The 22,382-nt window shown below is 35.9% G+C and overlaps 1 protein-coding gene across 4 annotated transcripts in view; it reads right to left on the minus strand.

The window, feature by feature from the left end:
- VPS8 (VPS8 subunit of CORVET complex) overlaps nt 1-22,382 on the minus strand; it is a 250,605-nt gene that overhangs the window by 173,094 nt on the left and 55,129 nt on the right. For all 4 annotated transcript variants that reach the window (XR_008422497.1, XR_008422498.1, XM_019463393.2 and 1 more), the window contains exons 16-20: nt 18,467-18,541; nt 17,548-17,583; nt 16,319-16,409; nt 15,883-15,929; nt 13,915-14,004 (exon numbers count right to left, since the gene is read on the minus strand). Coding sequence is in view for 2 of the 4 variants with exons in the window: in XM_019463393.2 (XP_019318938.2) it covers nt 13,915-14,004; nt 15,883-15,929; nt 16,319-16,409; nt 17,548-17,583; nt 18,467-18,541 (339 nt within the window). In the remaining 2 variants the exon portion in view is untranslated. The remainder of the gene's footprint in view (nt 1-13,914; nt 14,005-15,882; nt 15,930-16,318; nt 16,410-17,547; nt 17,584-18,466; nt 18,542-22,382) is intronic.

A 22,382-nucleotide genomic window follows, 5' to 3' on the forward strand; every position in this document is an offset into this window, starting at 1 on the left:
TGGGTTTTAATGCCAGAAAGCTTTCTCTAAAAATTTTCAAAGAAAGATTACCAAAATTAAAGATTATATATAAAAACAATAAAAGTGATACATGTTGAATTGATAGCCTTACGTCTATAAATTGTCATTTTTAGAACACTCTGACAGCATAAAAATATACAGTTTTCTCAAGTATATGGAACATTTACTAAGATAGATAATGTATTTTAGGCCATAAAACAAGTTTCAAATTTAAAAAGATTTAAGTCATACAAATTACGTTCTCTGACCACAATCAAATCAGAAATTAACAAAATAAAGACTGAAGAGATGACATCACTATAGATTCTCCAGATATAAAAAGGGTAATTAAAATGTCACGAGCAACTTTTACCCAATAAGTTTGACAACTCAGATGAAATGGCCAAATCTCTTTAAAGATAGAAAATACCAGAAACAGAAGAAATACATAACCTCCTAAAAATCTCCATTTGTAGTTAAAAACCGTCCTACAAAGAAAACTCTTTTTAAGTTTTTATTTAAATTCTAGTTAACATATAGTGTAATATTGGTTTCAGTAGAGTTGAGTGATTCATCACTTACATGTAACACCCAATGTTCATCCCAACAAGTGCCCTCCTTAATACCCATCATCCATTTAGCCTATCTCCGGCTCACCTCCCCTCCAGCAACCTTCAGTTTGTTCTCTATAGTTAAGAGTCTCTTATGGTTTGCCTCCTTCTTTTCTTTTCCCTTTCCCTATGAAATGTTTTGTTTCTTAAATTGCACATATGAGTGAAATCATATGGTATTTATTTTTCTCTGACTTATGTCACTTACCATACAGTCTAGCTCTATCCACAGTGTTGTAAATGGCAAGATTTCATTCTTTTTGATGCCTGAGTAAGATTCTATTACACACACACAGACATACACACACCACTTCCTTTTTATCCATTCATTAGCTGATGGACATTTGGGCTCCGTCCATAGTTTGACTATTGTTGATAATGCTGCTATAAATATGGGGTGCGTGTGCCCCTTCGAAATATTTTTGTATCCTTTGGGTAATACGTAAGAGTGAACATAAATGTCCTTATAAAAAAATGGTTATACATCATAACCACATGACTTTCTCCCAGGTATGCCAGGTTGGTTTCAAAAACCAATCAATATTATTCACCATATTAACAAATAAAAAGAAAAACTATATGATCATCTCTACAAAGAAAAACAATTTGACAAAAGCCAACAACATTTACATTTCTTAGGATATTAAAAATAGAAATTCCTCAACCTGATAATGAGCATCTTTGAAAAACTACAGCTATCATCATATTTATAAATCAAAGACTGATGCTTTCCCACTAACACCGGGAACAAGACAAAGATGTCAATTTTCAAAATTTCTATTCAACATTAATACTGGAGGTAATACTGGAGCCAGTGTAATAAGGCAAGAAAGAGAAATAAAAGACTGCCAGATTGGAAAATAATAAATAATCCTGTCTTTATTTGTGGACAACATGATTATCTCTGTAGAAAATCTGGTGGAATATACAAAAAAAATATTAGAATAAACAAGTTTAGCAAGGTTGCAAGATGGAAGATCAATGTACTAAAATCGCTTGCATTTCTATATACTAGAAACAAGCTGAAACAGAAGTAAAAAAAAAAAAATACCATTAGCGTCAAAAAAAAAAATATTATGCAACTACCAAAATGGAAAAAAAAGACATTCTTTGTGAACCAATATAAAAAGATTTCCAAGATATATTAAGTAGAAAACCAAACAAAATCACAAGGAAAAAATTTGTGTTAAAGAAGGAAAAAAATATGAATGTGTGGGTGGTTACAACTGTGTACATTTGCTTGTATTTACGTAAAGAAAATCTGGAAATCTACATAAAAGTTAGTAACAATGGTGAGAGGCAGGTGGAATCTGGGCAGATGGCATCAAGGTGGCAGACTTTTCATTGTATACGTTTTTATACTTTGCAATTAAAAAAAAATTTTTTAATATTTATTTTGAGCCAGAAAAGAAAGAGTGAGTAGGGGAGGGGCAGAGAGAGAGCCCCAAGCAGGCTCCGCACTGTCAGTGCAGAGCCTGATGTGGGGTTCGATCTCATGAACTGTGGGATCATGACCTGAGGTGAGGTCAAGAGTCAGACACTTAACTGACTGAGCCACCCAGGCACCCTATACTTTCTGATTTTTAAATTATACAAATATATAACTAATACAAAAAACTGAATGACACAGGTAATACACCTATGTATAGTCGACCTCAACACTACAGAAATAACTGGCTAGAACATTTAGAGGACACACACAAATATGCATAAGTCATATTTATGTAAACTGTATTTATATAAAGTATCTACTATAGACCAGGGCCATTGCTAGGTGTTAATGATACAGATTTAACCAAACAGACATATATTATAGTCTGGTACAAAGATTTTTAAAAAGTAACAACGAAGGATGATAAAAGTTATGAGAAGGGAAATACAAAATGCCAGGGGAATGTTAGGAAGGAGGCCTAACTAACCTAAGTCTGCCTTCCTTGGAATGGGATGTTTAAGTGAATACCTGACAGACAGCAGTGACCAAGCCAACTACGGGGATGAACGCGCCATCCAGTGAGAGGGAATAGTAACTTGCAGGAGTCCAGACATAGGAAACAGCAGAGAACCTTGGGGATTGGGAGAGACAGTACGACCAGAGCATGGAAAGAGAAGGCTGGCAGTAGATGCGAAGGGGCAGGTGCAAGATTCTGGACTCTATTCTAACATAATGGAAAACCACTGAAGGGGTTTTAAGCAGAGAAGATTAAAAATTTAAGAATTGGGGCAGTTTTACAAGTGGTATAGAGTCTCAGAATACATGTGTAGACTTTAATTACTTCTTTGCAAGTCTCTACTATATGCCTCTCGCCAACTTCCATTCCCTGCAGCACTTCTTAGTTCTCCTGGTCTAAACTCTCTCCAATTCCAAATTTCTGTTCACTCCCTTCTCTTTCTTCATCCAACGAACTTTGCAATGCCCTGAAAAGTGTACACATGGGAGACTCCCACTTCTAGGGAGGTGGACCAGACATATTTTTCCCTATCTCTCCTACTAATATACCTAAAATCCCTGGACAATATATACAACACAAACCTAAGACTGAAAGGTGGAAGAAGATGGCGGACCTACCAGGGATCTCAGGACCTGAGGAACAACACAGTGGTGAGCTTCCCGGTTCCTTTTTACCATGTATCCCAGACTTGGAAGTGAAGAAGACTGGCAAGGTGGAAATGCCCAGGCACACATATAGAAAAAGGCTCAACGAAAGCTACTCTCTCTAGCCAAAAAACCAGAAAAGAAAGAATCTAGCAGGAAAAAAAAACACACAAAAACCCCTTGTAACAGTATCTGCTCTATTCTGGTCAAACACCACAGAAAAAAACTGTGCCCCCACACCCACTGTGATGCGTAATTTTATGTATCAAGTTGGCTGGACCACAAGGTGCCTAAATATTTGGTCAAACATTATTCTGCTGTGTCTGATGTGTCATGTTTTTAAATGAGATTAACATATGAGTCAGATTCAGTAAAGCAGATTGCCCTCCCTAATGCAGAAGGAAACATCTGTTCTTCTTGGGTCTCAAGCCTGCCAGCTTTCAAGCTGGAACTATATCACTGGCTCTCCTGGTTCTGAGGCCTTCAGAGTTGGACTGGAACTACACATTAGCTCTCCCAGGGCTCCGACTTGCCAAATAAAGATACTGGGACTTCTCAGCCTCCCAAATCCAGTGAGCTAGCTCCTTATAATCTCTTTATTTATATATTTATAGTTATGTTTTATGGTTGAAGCAAAAATTGTAATACTGTGTGATGTGGTTCTATATACACATAAAGAGAGAAAGAGAGAGGGAAGGGGGAGACACGTCTATACCCCCTAATGGTTCTGTCTCTCTGGAAAACCTTGACTAATACACTCACCCATGCCAGCCAAAGCTGTGTGGAAAACCTAGATTTCTACTCTCCACAGCACACAACAAGGTATCCCAGTCCTCCCTCTGCTGAGCAGGGTGTTATCAGAGAAGTCTATGAAAGTCGGGACTTTCAGTTCTAAGAGTGCAGTAACAAACCCCTACTCCTCCCACATGGAGAGTGCTAGTGGAATTCATGTAATGAGGCCCAATGGAGTGGTGTCAGAGGAGACTTACAAAATAATTAGAATTTTTAGCAATGCCCAATCGAACAGTAGTGAAGCTACTCTCACCATGTGTCGATGGAGGCCACATGGGGAGCAGTACTGAGACATTCCTATCCCTAACTAGTCAGTGAAGTACCAGAGAAGGCCTAGTAAGGGGCAGGAACCCCCATCTCTGTCCAGCAGTGAGGATGAGCACCCTCTATCAGGTATTAATGGGGGTTGAGAGGGGAACCTATACTTTTGCCCCCACCTAACAGTAAGAAGGTAGGACCCCTTCCCTTATCAGAGCAGTACCAGAAGAAAGCAGCTAAAACAGAAAGTTTAAATAAGATTTGGAGTCTCACAGTAAGATCTGGACATCCACAATGTCTAGATTTCAAAAGGAAATCATAAATCATACCAAGAACCAAAAAGATCTCAAACTGAATTAAAAAGCAGTAATCAAGAGATGCCAACACTAAAATGACAGAGATGTCAGAATGATCTAACAATGATTTTTAAAACAGCCATGATAAAGTTGTCTCAATAAGTAACTGAAATCTTGAAACAAATGAAAATATACAAAGTTTCATCACAGAAATAGAAAAGATATAAAGAATAACCAAATGAAAATTTGAGAACTGAAAAATACAGTAACTGAATGTTTAAAAAACTCTAAGGACTCAACAACAGAATAGATGGTTCAGAGGGAAAAAAAAAAATGAATGAACAGGAAGAAAGGAACAAACAACAGAAATTTCCAATCTGAAGGAGAAAACAGGCTGAAAAAAAAAATGGGACACTCAGGGACTTGTGGGGCTAGAACAAAAGACCTAATGTATCATAAGAGTCTCAGGAGAAAAGATAGAAGGTAGAACTCAAAAAGTCCTCAAAGACATAATGGCCAAAAATACCCCAAATTTGGCAGAAGACATAAACACACAGATTTATGCAAATATTACAAATGTAAAGGAATCCACACCAAATACATTTTCAAACTTCTGAAAACTAAAGACCAAAAAAACCCCAGAAATCTTCAAAGTGGCAGGAAAGAAATGACACGTTACCTATAGGGAAAAACAATTTGAATGACTGGATTTCTCATCAGAAACCATGGAGGCCAAGGCAAGTGGCAGAGCCGTATTTTTCAAGTGCTGAAAGTAAGTAACTGTCAACCTAGAGTACTAAATTCATTGGAATATCCTTGAAGAATGAAGGGGCAATCAAGACATTCTATGATGAAAAGACTCTACTGCCAGCAAAACTACCCCCAAAGAATGGATAATGAAAGTTTTCTAATCAGAAAGGAAACAAAAGAATAGACACCCTGGAACATTGAAAGAAGATGATAAGCAAAAATAAAGGGTAAAAGTTAATTGGCTTTCCTTGTCTTAAGTTTTCTTAGGTTTTATGGTTGAAGTAAAATTACAGTACTGTGTGATGTGGTTCTAAATGAAGATTAGGAAGGGAATACAACTCAGAAATAAAAAGCAGCAAACTACTGACAAATGCAACAACCTAGATGAATCATCAGGGAATTATGCTGAGTTTAAAAAAAAAAAAAAAAAAAAAAAGGCCGATCCCAAAAGCCTACATACTATAAATGAGGGATCCTTGTGGTGATGGAAATGTTCTGTATCTTCACTGTATTGGTCAAAATCCTGGTTATACAGTTGTAATACAGTTTTACAAGATGTTCCCGCTGGAGAAAACTGAGTTGAAGGTACTTGGGATCTCTTTGTATTTCTTACAATTGAATGTAAATCTACAATTATCCCAAAACAAACAAAACTAATTAAAAGAAAAAAGAAAGAGGATACACAGAGTTCTCATGCCTGCCCCTAGCTGTTCTCAACTCATTTAAATAGAGCTAAATCACTCAAGGCAATGCTTTCAATCTAGCTTCCTAAAGAAACCAGGTCCTTATCAATTTTGAACATTTGTAACTATAAACAAGATAAAATACTACTTAAAGCCAAATCTATTTCCATATATTAAACCTTCCTTTCCAGAATCTAATTATGGAGAGACAAGGCAGGTTGTCCAGTGTATTATCCCTGGTGGCAATCTCCTAGACACCTGAAAATAAGTTAGGTGGGACCAGTTAGATCTCTACCTCCCAACTGCAAGGACTAAGCACAGACTCAACTTTGCACAGGATCTGTAGGCAAAACTGGGCAGAGGACATTCCAGGACTAGTCTACAATCACCTTAAGCAGTTGCTGCCCAAGATGATCACCCCACTTAACCCATTTAGAAGGCTGCTCTCACAAGAGCCCTAAAAGAAAGGAGAACGGAAAAGGACAGGTCCCTCTCTTGAAGCAAAACCTTCAGACCATCCAGCCAGACCTGGTCTGGAGAGACACATGCCTCTCCACAGGATATTGAGAGATCAAGGGCCTACATGCAAACTTCTGATCCTTCTGCCATTAAGTACAGGCTGTGCTATGCGCTGCTTATGGCTATGTGCCTGAAGTCTTTCAGTGCAAACACAGTGAGCCAATACCTGCTTTAAGAATATTCCTCTTAGTCTCAAAAACTTGCAGAATGCCTCTAAAAAAAAAAAGTCTATATTTTTGGTCTCCAAAATTAAAATAAAAAAAAGAAAAAGCAATTATTTCTCTAATCTCTTCTTCAATGCACAGTCCTATCAACTGGCCTAGGTGAACTGCTTCTCTTGTTAGATATTTGTATATATTTAAAATTAAAGAAGGCAATATAGATATGTGAATAAAACACTGAACTGACAGAAAATCTAAATTTAAGCCTGTCAATTGTTTGAATGAGTGAATAGATCATTTTACTGCACTGTGACTATCTTACCATCTGCCAACTGAAGATATAATCTCTGGCTTTCCCTCTTTCATAAGGGTGATGTGAGAAGAAATGAGCAGACACATTCCTTTGCTTTTGGAACAACAGCATTAATTCTCATAATTTATATTCTAGAAGTCAATCAGGCAATGAACACTGCATTATTTGAAAATGATTCAAAATTTTAACAAACCCTACAATGAATACATACATATTCATATATATGTATACATATATGTATATGTGTATATATACGTATATGTATGCACACACATACACACACACACCAAAGTACATAAACATTCCTATACACAGATCAATAGATCTTTCTCTGTGGGCTATCAAAACTAGGCAGCTGTATTCCTGTATTAGTACACAGACACCATGAGTAGCTATGTAGATATGGGTATTTCTCTGTATGTGTATGTGTATATTTGTACTTTTCCTTTTTTTTCCCTCACAGGTATGACAAAAAAATAATCTAGGAAAGACCTGACTCCCCAGAACCAACATTCTAATCAAGCCTCAGGAATAAGGTGATGTACTAGACACCAATACTTATTATTCACATCATCTCAGGGAAACATGAATTAGACAAAGAAGGCTCCTATTGCTTCATTCTGTATTTAGCTTTTAGAGTCTGTCCACTATTTGGCATGAACTCCTAATACAAAAACATATGGCAACAGCTGCTATAACAATGGCCTTGAATGATCTGCAGCTCATGGAGGTGGAAATGAAGCAGAAAGGAGAGTGTGAGAACAATTAATGTAAGGCTTTACTTTTAAGAGCTTTTAAAATTGTATTATTTTTCAAATTATTTTAGCTTGATTTATATTATTAAAATTCTCCATGTTTATTTATACCTCTACCTATTACATAAACAAACAGGACTATAATAAGATAAAATATTCCAAAATACATGAAACTGCTTCCATAGTTAACTGACCAGCTTCTGAGTTTAGAACAGTTAGAGAATTCTGATAGGAGAAAAGACAACAGGACAGTTTCAAGAAGTCATTAACTGTTGAATGCTATGGAGGACCAATAAGATGAAGAATAAAATGGTCCACAATCATTCAAATACGATTACCGTGATCATACTAAAATGAATTATGTATTTTTTTATACATTTCAATATCTTCCTAAAATTTATATATTACTTAGTCCTCTCTGCTTCAAAGTGAGCCAGTTAACAACATATTGGTCTGAGAGTATCAAAGAATGAAATGTGCATGAAACCTAAGCAGACTGTAGGCTCAAAGCGCCTTGTGCCAGACAGCCTGGGTGCCTACTTTGATTCTGTTTATTGGTTGTATGACATAAGGCAAGTTATTCAACCCTCTGTGTGTCTGTGTACACATGCAAACATTTGTAAAATGGAGATAAATAATAACTACTCCTCAAGTATATTATGAAGATTAAATAAGATACTTGCCAGGCACACAGCACATAATAATATTTGTCATGATTATGAACATCTGTGTGATTGTACTAAGTTCTATTCTCAGTTCAAACCTTCCAGAGTTAGATTTAAACATATGCCCAAGGGGCACCTGGCTGGCTCAACTGGTAGAGTATGGGACACTTGACCTCAGGGTCATGAGTTCAAGCCCCATGATGGGCATGGAGACTACTTAAAAACAAACCAAAAAAACTACATATGCCCAAGACAAGCACTATATACAATACGAACACATATTTAAAAAAAAAAAAATCTGTCAAGAAATATTTCTCAAATTGAAGGGCACTAAACCAGATGCTGGGAAAACAGTGGTGGCTCTAATTCCTTTTAATCCAACTAGTTACTATACAAATATAGTTAAAGGTTCAAATCTTTTCTCAGATAAATAAAAGCCACAGCCTATCAAAAAGTTACTATGCGATCCAAAAATTACTTTCTATAGTTAAGAAAGGACAAAATATTGATTGATCTTTGGAGAAAAGCAAAAATATTGAATGGTATTATATATCCTGACTCTAAGGAAAAGGTGAGGCTCTTCATCAAAGGTAAAAATTAAAATTGAGGCAGCAAGCATGAGTGCCACCTGCTGGTAAAATATAAATTCTCAGTATTTTGACTGAAATAGAAACCAGTTGTACTAGAAATTTCAACTCACTAGACTAGAGGTCATGTTTCCAACAATCATTTCTTCACACTGATACAGAATATCAGCTCTTCCTGCCTGGCAAAGAAAGTCTTTAGTCAGCTGGTCTTCCTCCATTTCAATAAATTCAACAGTAGGAGGCACATAAATCCAAGAGCATTTTTACATTATCCCTGGGTAATTTTAGACTGAAATACACATCCTGATTTCCACCCACTTATACTAGCCCTCCTTTTGCTGCAATACAGTAAACCCCTATTTCACAGCCCGTCATCAACTGAAGGCAGACATGTTTCCACTTACTTACTCCTCAGATTAAACAACCCCACTATATTTTTTTCAGTCATTTTTAAATCTCCCACCATCCTGGTTGTGGATGTAGCTTAATCTGTCAGTAGTCCATAAATACCTCAGAGCTTTTATTTCCAACCAATAGCCCAATGGAACTATTCCTTACCTTTATCTTGGGCCTTAACACACTATTAACTCATGCTGTTTGTGGTCAACTGAAATCTTATCCAGCTAGATCTTCCCAAACCAGTATTCATGTACTTAAATTATCTGGATCTAATGCAGTCTTGATGTTCATCCTTGTTGATTTTTATCTCATGACAATTTGGTTCCATTTTGTCAAGATCATTTTGAACTCAGACTCCTGGTGCCACCCACCTATATTTGACAAGTCACTCACTAAATCGTCACCCCAAATCAATTATAAAAAATTGCACAAGGGGGCGCCTGGGTGGCTCGGTCGGTTAAGCGTCCGACTTCGGTTCAGTTCATGATCTCACAGTCCGTGAGTTCGAGCCCCGCGTCAGGCTCTGTGCTGACAGCCCAGAGCCTGGAGCCTGTTTCAGATTCTGTGTCTCCCTCTCTCTCTGCCCCTCCCCTGTTCATGCTCTGTCTCTCTCTATCTCAAAAATAAATAAACGTTAAAAAAAAAATTTTTTTAAAAACTGCACAGGAAAGAGCCCTAACATGTAATTAATACCAAGCCACCAAAGAATACTCTTTGGGTAGGGATGTTTATCTAGCTACAAATCTACTTACTATTTACTTATCTATTTACTACTCATCAATCTATTTCAGCCATTAGGATAATGGAAAATTCAGACAAACGCTTTAATGAAACCAAGACATTATGTAATAGGCATTCCATGGATATGCTGTCCTCAAATTCCTTTCAAAACGGCAATTTATGAGTTTAACGTGGTCAATTTCAAGCAAGCTCACAGAAAACATTCATACACCACACTGGAACGATCGGTGGATAATTTCTTAAGTCCACTCTTCCTTTAAAAAAAACTCTAAGAGCCAACTTATTTAATTATTTCATGATTAACTAATTAAGATCAAACACTTAAAATGGCAGATTCATAGCCAACCATACATGGATTTCACTCATCCTAATGGACTGAAGATCATCTTTTTCAGAAGAAAATTGTCCTCCTGAGCGAAATAAATTGTGTCTCCTCTGCTGAGGCATCCATGCTTAATTGAATATGCTTTATTTAAAAAAAACCGATCCAAAGTTACTTAAAAATTATGAATAGTGACAGACTGTTCAAACAGTATCCTGGGTTATAATTCTACTGAGTTTTGAGTTTTAAACAATCATTATGCAACTAACTATATATCACATATGCTGGGCTTCAGCTTTTTAATATATTTTTAACTAGATTTTTCCACTTTAAAGACCATTCTCTTTGCTTATGAAAATGGGAGCAAAATAAGAAGTGCTCTTCTTCAGTACAGTATAGCAATCCAGATGTGGACCCTGAAGCCCAACTTCCTGAATTCTAATCCCAGTTCTATCATTTATGAACTGTGTAACCTGGAACAGGTTACTTAACCTCTCTGTGCCTCAGTCTCATCTATACATATGAATAATAACAGGACTCATCTTACACAGTTATGAAAGAATTAAATGAGTTAATATATGTAAAGCATTATTAACAGTGCCTGCCACACAGTAAGCATTAAATGGCTTAGATGTCTGCTGTCATTCTCATCCTTGATCATCTGTTAACATCACCCCTTTCTCACCGATCTTTTCCTTGCACTTGTTCTGAAAATAACCATACAGAACTGTTCTACTAGTTAGGTAAGAGCTGGGCTTTGAAGTCAAAGGCCTGGATTGGAGTACCGACCCCAACACTTACCAGCAATGTTACCTTGGAAAATCACCTAATTTCTCCCAACCTAACTTTCCTCATCTATGCATTGGGATTAAAAACAGTATCTATCTCCACGGGGTTGTTGTGAGAATTAAATAAAAATTAAATACAAAAAACTTTACACAGTGCTTGGCATGTAGAATATACTCAGTGAATCTTGGTCACAATCCCTTATTTTGTAACCCTTAGCATGTTAGTAGGCACAATCCAGGTACTATTTTCCTTTCTGACAGTCTTACAGGTTCATGCTGCTTTTTACATAGATCTTTGATTATCTGCCTCTCTCCATCTTTTGTAGCTGTTCTGTGCTTTGTAGACAGACACTTCTCTCAACACTCGTCCCCATTTCCATTCTCTTTGAATTTTTGTGGTTATTATGTCAAAATTTAAGAATTTCCTGTTCTTTGTGAATCCATTTGTATTTTGAGGCCTATAACTATGAGACTGTGCCCATAGTTTTCTTCTGAAACATGTACTTTCTCACAGGATTCAAGCTGAGCTTATTTTGCAACATTATTACAATCTTTAAAATAAAGTGGTATTTTTTTCCCTTAGTAGTCTATCTACTCTATTCCCCCAATTACTGGTAAAAAGTAAATCCAGAATAATGGTTCACCATTGTTTCCTTCAGCTTCTATGAGACTAAATCATTAATAAATCAAAAATTTGTAGGAGATATTCTTTTAGCAGAATGAAACTTCCAACATATATCTAGAAGTTGAACAACACATTACTACTACAGTTTGTTTCTCTGTAAATTTTATAAACTGCATTAGAAGCAATCATCTATAGGGGTGCCTGGGTGGCTCAGTGGTTTAAGCGTCCGCCTCTTGATTTCAGCTCAGGTCATGATCTCATGGTTTGTGAGATCAACCCTCGTGTTGGGCTCTGTGCAGAAAGCACAGAGCCTGCTTGGGATTCTCTCTCTCTGCCCCTCCCTCACTCATGCTCTTGAAATTAAAAAAAAAAAAAAAAAAAAAAAAAAAAAGAATCATCTATAGTCCCTGTCATGCCAAGATTCTTTCATATTGCTCCACCAGAACATCACTTTTTTTCCTTTCTTTTATAGCTCTCTGCCATATCCTTCCCCAGCACTGTGGTTTCTGTATCACACATACACACACCCCTCATTAGGCCCTCCCAGTGTTCCCTATGGTTTTTTCTTTTTTTTTCAACAAGGTGTACCTTTCAATAGCCAGAGTTCTTTCATAACTACCATCTCATCACTTCAAGGTAATAGACATCCCCTTGTTAAAATACTGTATTCTATTTACGCTGCAATGGTATACAAAATTTATATACAAGATATTGCTGCCAAACAGTATTGTCCCCATGTGCTTTCTTTCTGCCGTACGCCTTCCTCTTAAGTTATCTTTTTCCGTAATTTTATAGGGGCTCATTTCTCTATTTTATTGATAAATGTAATGAGCTTGCAGTCAAATAGTAATAAGAGTTACCCTGCCAGAAGCCCACTACTATGACATTAAAGAGTACAGCTCAGGAAACCAAATCCTTCTCTCATACCTTCCATCTCTAGCCTTGTCTTCCAAAGTTACTAGCATCAAGTAAATAGATATGTAAATAGATAAGCTGTGCCTGCTCTTTAGAACTTCAAAACCCTTAGATGTCTTTTAAATGTTTCCATTAATGTAAACAAGAAAAATAACCTTGACTGGAGTGCAAACTTTAAGACAGCGAGGACCACTGTCTATTTTACACACTGTATGTCCAGTGCCTAGTACGTGTAAGACCAGGAGGTGCACACTTTGGCCCATGGGCCAAGTCCCGCCCACAGCCTGTTTCTGAATGGCTCATAGCTAAGAATGGTTTTTACATTTTTTAAGCGTTGTTTAAAAGAAAGAAGAAAGAAAGAAAAGAGGAACATATGACACAGACCATATGCTCCCCACAAAGCCTAAATTTGCCCATCATGGCCCTTCTTAGAAAATGTTCACTGACTCCTGTATTAGACCCTCCAATAATTGTTACAAGTGAAGGTAGGGAAGGGAGAGGCGAGGGAGCTCTAAAAAATGGAGAAGGACAAACAGAAATTTGCAATAAATATAACTGGTGATCACTACAAACAGTAAAACTCACATAACAAAAATTGTACATGTCTTTAAACCGTTCCTTGACTTCCATTTTCAATGAGTTCCAGCAGAAACTAAAGATCTTTCACCTGCATGTTTTAGAGATCTTTTTGTGTTTTTTTTTTTTTTTTTTTTAGGTAACCAAGCTGTTGTTGAATCACAGGTGCTCCTAGGAGAACTAAATTTAAACCTTGGTGGTACACCTCTTCTCCAACTAGCCTAGTTAACATAAATGTTAGTCATCAGCCAGGTGTCAGCCACTGGGAGGTGTCAGTTCATAGGTATATACCTATAGGTATATATGAGGTATATACCCTCATGTACACATCCTTGCCATCCATAAGGCACTAGACCTAAGCATCAACACTCCACATTTTACCATCTATCCCCATGTTACCTATTACTTCAAAATTTCATTAGAATGCTCCAAAAGCCCTGCAATAAAGTTTTGAATGCTGCAAATGTTTAACCAAAACATGAAAGCCCTATTCTCAAGTAATATAAAAGAGCAGTATTAGACCTATTCATAGCAATGTCTATTAGAAGCACATGCAAAGGTGTACCTGAAAATGCTGCTCCATCACTTGGATTTTTCCCTGGTCTGGACACTTTTTCAGAGCTCGATCTGCATAGTGGAATAGGATTTCTACCATCTGTAAGGAAAACAGCCTTGTATAGAAAATCAAAATATATCTCTAAAATTTTTCAATACTTAATATATGTAGGTCCTCCTAAATAATACAGAATTGAGTTTTATTAAAGATATAACTTTGTAAAAAAATTTTTTTAATGTTTTTATTTATTTTTGAAATAGATAGAGACAGAGCACGAGCAGGGGAGGGGCAGAGAGAGCGGGAGACACAGAATCTGAAGCAGGCTCCAGGCTCTGAGCTGTCAGCACAGAGCCTGACGCAGGGCTCGAACTCACGGACTGTGAGATCATGACCTGAGCTGAAGTCGGACACCCAACCGACTGAACCACCCAGGCACCCCAAAGATATAACTTAAAATTAAAAAAAAAAAAAAAAAAAAAAAAATATATATATATATATATATATATACATATATATATGTATAAATGTATATTTACATGTTTTATACATATATATAATTTAAAAAATTCAGTGGCAGTTTTTAAGAGTCTCTTATGCTTTGGCTCTCTCCCACTCTAACCTCTTTTTTTTTTTTTTTTTCCTTCCCCTCCCCCATGGGTTTCTGTTAAGTTTCTCAGAATCCACATAAGAGTGAACACATATGGTATCTGTCTTTCTCTGTATGGCTTATTTCACTTAGCATCACACTCTCCAGTTCCATCCATGTTGCTACAAAGGGCCATATTTTATTCTTTCTCACTGCCACGTAGTACTCCATTGTGTATATAAACCACAATTTCTTTATCCGTTCATCAGTTGATGGACATTTAGTCTCTTCCCATAATTTAGTTATTGTTGAGAGTGCTGCTATAAACATTGGGGTACAAGTGCCCCTATGCATCAGTACTCCCGTATCCCTTGGGTAAATTCCTAGCAGTGCTATTGCTGGGTCATAGGGTAGGTCTATTTTTAATTTTTTGAGGAACCTCCACACTGTTTTCCAGAGTGGCTGCACCAATTTGCATTCATTTGACAATAAATTTCATATATTGAAAAAAAAAAATTCAGTGGCTTTATTTCCCAATATTTTTAACCTCAGACTAATTTCTTGCAGCCTCAGGGCTAGTACTGATTTGCTAATCTCCAGGTTCTAGACTCAGTAGTACCTCTGTTGCTCAGGAAATGAAAAATCAAAGTTAAGGTCTTCAGAAAGCTCTGCTGTAGGTCTTTGCCTCGAGAACACAGACAGAACATAAATTCCTAAAGTATTTTAGCTAACACGGAGACAATTAATCATTCATGAGTCTGAAGAGTGACCAATTTCTATTCATGTTTTCTATATGCTTACACTTATTTTGGAATGTAATTTTTACCAATGCACTTGCACAATAAAAACAGAGAAGAATGACTATAATAAATGAATTTAAATTCAACCAGGTCTAGATTAGGAAAACAAAGTCAATATTAAATATTGGCATTAATCATATTAATGCTAATTAATAATAATAAAATCAGCCATCTCTGTTACCTCAGGCAACACAAACACTTGCATGTGTAGTATTTCTCATAATTACTTATCTGTTCATAAAAACTAACAATTGTCAACTTTCTATGGGCTATATATAATCACACTCATAAATAATCCAGATCCCTGAGTTTTTCCGTCCTCCTTTCTGCTGTCCTTTGGCTCTTTTTTTTTGTTTTGTTTTGTTTTACAATTTTGTCATCGTCATAAGGGAGTGAGCAAGGGAAAAAAAGAAAGGTGATAAGAAGAAAGTTTAAAAGAATTCAAGATGACACCAGGGAATTATACACTTGTTTTTTTACACACTCTCTCCTTGACTGTAGCCATTTACCTAATCATGCCCCAAAATTATTAGCTGATACCAAAGGCAAATCTGTACTGTACCCTAGTAAAGCCCCTATTAAAATACTCACCCGATCTGCAACAACAGCCTTTCGCTTACTGGCATCCCCTGATAATCCTGCAGAGAAGCAAAATTCAGCATAAAAACAAAATCCATAATGTGCTAACAAAAGGCATAATTATAACAATCCTTAGATATCAAAGTATTGGCTAATATGCCATAGTAAGAGCATCTCACATCTATTGGATCAGATAACCTATCAACGTACTTTCTTTTTATTCCAACTATAAATTCTTATGAAATTAAAGAACTTTAAAATCAACATTTAAAATTCTATGTCCTGTATTTGTCATTAACCTTTTTCACTGGAAGTCTGTAAGGTGTGATGACATCTTGTTTAGAAAATATTTGAACGCTATGCTAAAAAATGTCCTATGAGTGATCAGTATTCATTTTCTCTACTCCAGAAAAACGATGTCTACTACACTGGTATTCTGTCAACTTACCCACTACTGCTTTTGCTTTTCCTTCATGGAAAGACCATGCAAGAGCCAAGGCTTCTGTAAGACAATCTTGTTTCAGAAGATGATCCACTCTCTAAAATGAGTAAATGAGAGAAGCTAAACCCCTTTGTCTGACCAACTACTAGGTAGAATTCCTATTCTACCTAATACCTTTTCAGACGTTATTGCTTAACAGCTAAAATTATTCCAATAATCATGTGACTATCTTATTTCTATGAAAACAATTTCTTAAAGCACTACATAGTACAGTGATTGTATGGGCTAATACAGGTAGCCACAAGGCCTAAATATGAAAAGAGGAAATAGCTGGAATGTCACTGTAACAGAAAAGGTTAGTTGTTTACCACAACATCCATTCACACCCTCCTCCCTTGTTTTTAAAATTTTTTTAATGTTTTTATTTATTTTGGAAGGAGAAAGAGAGATAGAGCGTGAGTGGGAAGGGGCGGGGGTGGGAGGAGAGACAGAATCAGAAGTGAGCTCCAGGTTCTGAGCTGTCAGCACAGAGCCTGGCGTGGGGCTCGAACTCAGGAGTCGTGAGATCATGACCTGAGCCGAAGTCAGACAGACACTCAACGGACTGAGTCACCGAGGTGCCTCCATTCCCTCCTCCTTAGTAACAAATCCCAAGTTTACCTGAGACAGCAATATACCAGCAAAAGGACACTTCTAAGACTCCCTTGTAGCCACTTGGGGCCATGTGACTAAGTTCTAGCCAATGATAAATAAGTGGAAAAGTTTGGCCTTTCTTGGGGATAACCTTAAAAGGCAGGCGCCAGCCCTTCTCTTCCCCTTCCTCCTTCCTGGAATGTGGACTTAACAGCTGGAGCTCCGGCAGCCACAATGGAACATTAAATGACTTTGAGACTAGAATCCACACACAAGAATGGTGGAATAGGACAGTATACTAAAGACCACTGAGCTGCCACACTAGCCACAGACTACCTACTACCTCCAGATTGTTTTTACATTAGACAGAAATCTTATTGAAGCCACTGTTATTTTAAATTTCCTGACTTTTGTAGCTAAATCTAATCCTAATTTATAGTCAGTATTAGCAAATCAAGTACCTAATAGTTATAAAGATTTGATGTATACTTCTGAAATTAAAAAGCACAAATCCAAATAATCTTTTCCTGCAAAGTCAAAACACAATGTTAAGATGCTAATCAATTCAACAGCTCTAGCATATAAAATTACTTTGAACTCACCTCTCTCCAGCTTCTCAGCATCATCACATAAACAGACTAGAAAATAAAGAAACAATAATTAAAATGATCATCTTTAACAGCTTAGTTTGGGAGACACATTTGTCCCAGTCCTGCATCTCATTTTACATCTCTTTAGGTAAAAATATTTCATAGTACAATTAGAAGTATTTACTAAAGGGTTTTCAAGGGCCCACATTAAAGAGTAAATCAAACAAATATTTAAAGTTAAGTCTGCAGTCCAAGGAATTAATTCCACTGGCAAGAAACAAAGAATGCCCCAAATCCCTGTAATATTTTGAATTTTAATAATGAATATTTCTCTAAGTTAAAAAAAAAAAAGCAAGGAACAAATTGATATACAAGCAAGCTCCTATTCCGGTGATTCTATTTTAAGTCAAATACCTCAATGCATTTTAATATATCCTAAGCTGATCTAAGCTAAAGGATATGACAAATATACATGATAAGCTATCTTCCTCGTCTTGAAAACCATAAATGTAAAGATTATGAAAGTATATCCTTGAATCAAGAAAATAAGCATCCTAGAACCTAAATGAAAGTAAAAATGTCTGAAAGACAAAATAAATTAGCTAAAAATCACAACTATATACCCCTGAAAGGGGCACCTGGCTGGCTCAGTCATTAGAGCATGCAACTGTTGATCTCAGGATTGTGAGTACAAGCCCCACACTGGGCACAGTGGTTACTTAAAAACTAAATCCCCTAAAAAAAAATAAAATACACACACACACACACACACACACACACACACACACACACACACACACACACCCTAAAAGTGTTAGATTCCTGATGATCAATATGCACTCTGTAATGCACTGCTCTCTGTACCAGCAACCCCCTTCAGCCGCAACTATCCTGGCACAAACAGATGTCAAGTCAGAGTGGAAGAGCTTACTTTTGTCCCCAAGTAAAAGATCTGACCACCGTAACTACTGATGGACTGATAACAAGCCTTCTCTCCAACCAAAGCCTATAAAAAAAAAAGTAAAAATAACATGTATTAGAGAATTGACATTTTAAAGAATGTCAATTACACAGACATTTTAGATCAACAGTTTTATCCTACAAATTAGTGAGGGAAAAATGTCAGTCAAGCGCCAGTCAGTGAAGTGGCAGAAAAGACAAAGTGCAAAAAGTTAATTCTCTGCCTACCCACGGCCTTTTTATTTTTCAGAATAATACAAAAATGGGAAGAATAAGCCAACTTTCTAAATCTAAAGGGAAAATGCTGCAACCTGCCCATTACTGGAAGACAGGTATTCACTGCTTCTGACAAAGAATAGGGCTGTTTGAAAATGGCACCTCTATGTTCTTTGAAATAAACATCAATATAAAACACAAGAAGAAACTGGAAGACAAAGCAGAATAATATATGGAAGTCAGCATAGCCCAGCAAAAGAGAAATGAAACCTACCATGTGATAAATTTGAATTGCCAATTTTGGCTCGGTCACTTAAGGTATGACCCTAAACATGTTTCAAACTTCTGATATTCATCTTTCATCTTTGAAAAACCATGCAGTTTCCATGAAACTTAAATATATTAACATTTATAAATGTCCCAAAATATGCAAATGGCCAATAACTGATAACTAGGATAACTTTTAAACTTAAGCTATGAAATTTAAAAACATGTCCAAAAGTAGACAGAATACTCTCCATCCATTAATCAGCTTCATTAATTACCAGTATCATCACCAATCTTGTCTCACCTATATTCCCACTGACTCCCCTATACACTAATTTTGAGATGAATCTCAGACTTTGAGTATTTCATTTATAAAAATTCAGTATATGCATAAATTAGTCCTTTTTAACATAACCACAACTTCATTAGCATATTTTTAAAAATTTAACAATCATTCCTTAGTATGAAATATCCAGTGTTTAGATTTCAAATGGTCTCATAAATGTCAAATGTTGTTGAGATTTTTGTTGTTTTGTTTTTGCTTTTTCTACATTTCATTTGACTAAATCTAAGATCCAATGAAAGGCCACATGTTGGAGCTGGCTGATAGGTGCCTTAATTTTCTTTTAATTTATAGGTTTGACTCCATCTCTCTCAAACCTTTATTTTCCTTGAAGTTAACTGCTGAAGAAACTGGAACGCTTAATTCCATAGTTTCCCACTATCTGGATTTTGCTAACTGCATCCACATGGAATGTTTTAACATGTTCCTCTGTCTTCCATATTTTCTCTAGAAGATGCTTGATCAGAATCAGCATCTTTGATTTTGGGGGGTTTTTTTGGCAATACTACTTTAAGTATGATGTTAGCTTTAAGATTTTGTAGATGCCCTTGATTATCAGGTTGAAAAAGTTCCCTTCTATTCCCAGTTTGCCGTGAATTTTCTCAGGAATGGCTATCGAACTTTGTCAAATACTTACTTCTGAGATGATATTATGGTTTTTCTTTTACAATCAACTAGTACGGTAAATTATATTGATTTTGAATGTTAAGCACCCTTGCATGCCTTGGATAAACACCATTTGCTCATTTTAGTACTCTTATTATACATTGCTTATTTCCATTTGCTAATATTTTGAGTATTTTTGCTTCTATGCTTATGAGGATATTAATCTGTAGTGTTCTCTATTGTAGTATCTTTGTCTGATTTTATCATCAATCTAATCTCATAAAAAGAGTTACATGCTCCCTTTTCCTCCATTTTTTAAAGATTTTTGTGTACAGTTTTTTTTTTTTTCCTTAAATATGATAGACTTCACCAGTGAAGCTGTCTGGGCCTGGGGCTTCTCTGTAGAGAACCAATCATTTCTTTAACTGATGTACAGTGACTTAGACTTTCTATTGCTTTTGAGTCAGCTTTGGTAATCTGTGCATTCCAAAGAATTTTTCCATTTCACCAAAAGTTGTTGAATTCATTGGCATAAAATTATGCACATTATCTTTTTAATATCTATACTCTCTACAGTGATGACACCTTTTCCATTCCTGATACTGGTAACTGTGTCTTCCCTTTTCCTTAATTAGTCTCACTAGAGGCTTATCAATTTTATTTCTCTTTTAAAGAACCAGCTTTTGATTCCTTTGATTTTCTCTAAGGTCTGTTGATTTTCTATTTAATTGATTGGTGTTCACCTTTTTATTTCTTTCTTCAATCTAAGTTATATTTCTCTATTTCCTTAATTAAGGTAGAAGCTTAGGGCATTAATTTGAGATTTTTCTTCTTTCCTAATATACGTATTTAATGCTATAAGTTACTCTTAAAAACTGATTTAACTGTAGGCCCCAGATTTTGATATGTCGTAATTTCATTTTCATGCAGTTTAAAATATATTCCAATTTCCTCTGAGATTTCTTCTTTGACTCATGGGTTATTTATAAAAGTGTGGTTTAAATCCCAAATATTTGGGTTCTTCCCAGACTTACTCTGATGATTCCTTCAACAATTTATGAAAGTTTGTTTTATGGCTTATATAACCTATATTGGTGCATACTCCACGTGCTCTTGAAAAAAGTTTGTAACTTGCTTTTGTTTGGTGGAATATTCTGTAAATGTCACTTAGGTCAATTGGTCAATCAATAGTGTCTAAGTCTTCCACACCTTTAATGATTTTCTGTCTACTAATTCTATTAATGACCAAAAGGAGTTTTGTGTAATTGTGGTTTGTAAGTTTCTCCTTTCCATTCTGTCAGTGTTTGTTTCATATGTATTGGAGGTCTGACATTGGGTGCTTAAATCTTTAAGATGGTTTATCTTCTTGTAACCCCTTTTTACCAATTTGAAATTTCTCTTTATCTCAGACAATATTTCCTACTCTGAAATCTAGTGATTATGATTAGAGTTTGCAGGGTATGTCTTTTTCTATCATCTTTTAATTTATCTAGGTCTTCGTACTTAATGCGTTTTGTCCACAGCACAGATTTGGTTCTTAAATTTCTTTATCCAGTCTGACAATCTACCTTTTAATTGAAATCTTTAGACTATTTCCACTTGCTGTAATTGATATGGTTGGCTTTAGATTGATGATCATATTAACTGTTTTTTCTACTTGTATTGTCTGTTCCTATTTTTTAGGCTTCACTGAATTTAATATTTTTTAACATTCCATTTTGTCACTACTATTAACTTATTTAGTTACACATCTTTTTTTCAGCGATTCCTCTAGTGTTTACAACATGTAACTTTAACTCATCTCTATCTACATTTAAGTAATATCATACTATTTGATGGATAATGTAAATCCTTATAATGATATACTTCTATGCCCCACTCCCTGCTATGCACTATTTTCATCATACACACTACTTCCACATTATCATAAACATTACATTATTTTTGTTTTAAACAGTCAATAGCTCTTGCTAAATAACAGTGCTGAGATATAATTTATATACCACATAATTCACTCATTAAATGTAAAATTCAATAATTTTAATACATTTACAGTTGCCCAACCATACCACATAATTCACTCATTAAATGTAAAATTCAATAATTTTAATACATTTACAGTTGCCCAACCATCACTAAAATCCAGTTTTAGAACATTTCCATCAATCCACAAAGACCCCTTGTATTCATTTCCAGTCAATCCTTATTCCCACTCCCACTCTCAAGTAACCACTACTCTACATCTATCTCCGTCAACTTGGCTTTTCTGGACATCTCACAGAATCAATCTTTCCATATGGCTTCTTTCACTTAACATAGTTTTTGAAAAGGTTCATCCATCCATGTTGTAGCACGTGTCAGTAATTCATCCTTTTTATTGTGGGACAGTATTCTATTACATGGCTATGTCACTTTTTATTCATCCACTTACCAAGTGGTGGACATTGGACTGTTT

Source organism: Panthera pardus, unplaced genomic scaffold (genome assembly GCF_024362965.1).
Source record: "Panthera pardus isolate Hobbes unplaced genomic scaffold, ASM2436296v1 HiC_scaffold_16, whole genome shotgun sequence".
NCBI classification, from domain to species: Eukaryota; Metazoa; Chordata; class Mammalia; order Carnivora; family Felidae; genus Panthera; species Panthera pardus.